General features: G+C 62.2%; 2 protein-coding genes across 2 annotated transcripts; both read left to right on the forward strand.

Annotated features, from left to right (window-relative positions):
* Nucleotides 1-210: 210 nt before the first annotated feature.
* Nucleotides 211-1,374, forward strand: LOC125024742 (nascent polypeptide-associated complex subunit alpha, muscle-specific form-like; the record flags this gene model as incomplete). The annotated part of the gene is made up of 1 exon (XM_047612492.1): nucleotides 211-1,374. A coding segment is annotated over one exon (1,164 nt), but the record flags the coding sequence as incomplete, so codon positions are not given.
* Nucleotides 1,375-1,450: 76 nt separating this feature from the next.
* On the forward strand, nucleotides 1,451-2,029 carry LOC125024741 (leucine-rich repeat extensin-like protein 5). Its single transcript, XM_047612491.1, has one exon. The coding sequence runs from the start codon at nucleotides 1,451-1,453 to the stop codon at nucleotides 2,027-2,029; it is 579 nt and encodes a 192-aa protein (XP_047468447.1).
* The last annotated feature ends 500 nt before the right edge of the window (nucleotides 2,030-2,529 follow it).

The following is a 2,529-nucleotide window of genomic DNA, read 5'->3' on the forward strand; positions in this document are numbered from 1 at the left end:
TTATTTTTTATGCTGTTTATTTTAATTATTTTTTTTTATCGAATCATTATAATTTTATTATAGTATAGCCCCTTTGCATTTGATTAACTTTCGTTATTTTTGTTTCATTAGTTGTTCGTTTATTCGTTAATTTTGTTTTTTGATTTACCACAGTAATTTCCTTTTTCTTGGGGCCTTTTATTTAGTTTCCCCCTTTGTTTTGCTCCCCAGGCCTTAGTGGCAGGGGCCCCCCCGCCATACTCTGAAGACGTGGTCTCCGGGGGGGCCACGGCGGGCCCCCCAAAGCCCGAAGGCGCACGCACATCCTGCCCGCCCACACACGGCGGCGCCCAGCTGGCCGCCACAGGGCCTCACGACGCTGCCCAACGGCGACGTGACGCTGCGGCGCGCCTCAGGACCCCTTTTTCCCGACGCTCTGAAGGGCGGCGCGCGGAGTGGCGCGGGGCGCAGCGTGGAAGACGGCTGAGGCCGAGGGCGGCACTACGGCTCCTGAGTACTAAATTTCCCTCAGGGGAGTCGTCTAGGGCCGGGGGCCCGACCACCCGCGCGCGGCCTCTCCTACGGCCGTGGAGCCCTCAACTCCCCGTGGGCCCCGCTGCCGGAGCCGCGCCCCCCGCAATTTTTACCGGGGACGCTCGGCCGCCCAGACAAGGGCCAGCGGCGCCCGAACGAGCACCGCCACCCGCGCCCCTACCCCCCGGAGGAGCCTGGAGCCCGGAGGGCATGCCCCTCCACCCCGCTCTCCTCGACCCCCCTCCCTTTCCCCGCACGACGGCCCCGCGCCGCTCCCCCAGCAGCAGAGCCAGCAGGACGCCCAGCAGAGGGCCGCAGGAGGGGGGAGGGGGGGGGGCAACCGTCGGGGCGTCGTCAAAAGGAACTCGCTTCTGTGCGGCTGCGGCCCGACGCTGGCGGACGACGGGTCGCTGCGCCGCCCCCGCACCGCGACGACCCCCCCTCGCCGCCGCCCGGAGCGGCCAAGGGCGCCCCTGGGCGTCGCAGCCGGAAATCGCTGACGCCCAAAACCCGGCCCCGACGGCGCAGTGCGACGTGGGTCGCCGGCGCCCCTTTTCCACCCTGGCCGCCCACCAGGGCGCCGGGCCCCCACACGAACCCTCCTCGCAAAATCCCCCCACAAAAGAAAAGGCCCCCCACGCCCCCACACCCTGCTGGCCGCGGGCGGCGGTGGCTGCACACGCCACCGGGGCCCGCGGGGACCGCAACACCGACCGGGGCGAGTCCGAGATCATGGTCCAGCCGGGAAAACGCTGCGACGGGGGCCCCCGCCATCAAACCGACCCCCCGACCGCCAGAACAGCGACAAAACAACAACAACACCAACAACAAACCCGCCTGCCGCTCAGCGCCCGCAAATGAACCCCAAGAAACCGCTGTGGCGGCGGGGGAAAGTCTACGCAGCCTGGCCGGGGCGGCGCGAGCCGAGTGGGGCGCCATGGCGCGACCCGCTCGGGGGCCCCGCGCACGTTCACCCCTGGGGGACTACCTGTCTCCCCGGGGAGCCGCGGGGCGTCCCGCTGCGGCGTCTCCCCCCGATACGCGGCCGCGCCCCGGCTTTCCTCAGGAGACGTCCCACGAGGCGCCCCAGCGCCCCGTGCCGCCCACGCCCGATTTGGGGCACGCCCCGCTCTCGCCGCCCCCCCACCAGCGTGGCCGGCAAGCAGCCGACGCCCGCGCCGCCCACCGGGGCACCAGCACCCCGCCCTCCCGCGGGGGCAGCCCCTTCGTGGACGCCAACAAACCCTCGCGAAAGACTGCGGCTCACGTGAAATCGCCGGATCTCGCCGCGGGACCGGGCTACCCCGCGCTTGTCACCCCCCCCCGAGCTGGGCCCCGCCCGAGCTGTCCGTGCCCGGCGCGCCCCCCCGCCCGTGCTGGCCTGCCCCGCCCCCCCCACTGCCTCTACTCGCACACCCACAAACCTTACCCAACCCGCGCGCCTGGGGCCGACGAGCGGAAGGCACCAAGGAGTCTCGCAAGTAGGCGCATGCGCAGTGGGGGCTGGGCGGTGTGAAGGCCCTTTCCCCTCTTTCCTTTACATATAGTATATATAATACACATATAATATATTGAAAATAATTTTATATATTTATATTTTTTTTTATTTTTTACCAAGATAATATTCATTGAAAAAACGAAGTCTGAAATTGGTGTCTCTCTGAGAAAGATGTCTACGCACCTTCCGTAAAGAGAAAAAAAAAAGAAAAAAAAAAAGGGCCCTTTAACACAGGAAAATATTTAGACGAAAGTTGAACAACAACAAAAGAATAGTTACATTTTGTTGAGACCCCCAAAAATAGGGTTTTTTTTTGAATCATTTTACGAATAAATCTTTTTTTCTTAAGGGGTAACTTAGGGTACTGTGAATGCATAAGACGTGGGATTGCATGAATGCTGGTAAAGTATATATTTGGGTATCTACAAAGCATACAAAGCAAATAACAAACAACACAAATTTATTATTTGCAGACACCACCGCACACATACACGCATTTACCCCGACCCCCACGCCGC

The sequence above is a fragment of the Penaeus chinensis genome, unplaced genomic scaffold, assembly GCF_019202785.1.
Source record: "Penaeus chinensis breed Huanghai No. 1 unplaced genomic scaffold, ASM1920278v2 CTG_3663, whole genome shotgun sequence".
In the NCBI taxonomy this organism is placed as follows: Eukaryota; Metazoa; Arthropoda; class Malacostraca; order Decapoda; family Penaeidae; genus Penaeus; species Penaeus chinensis.

What these genes read in the sequence shown, in the direction of transcription:
- LOC125024741 (XM_047612491.1), top strand. Translation starts at nt 1,451, where the DNA reads ATGGCGCGACCCGCTCGGGGGCCCCGCGCACGTTCACCCCTGGGGGAC.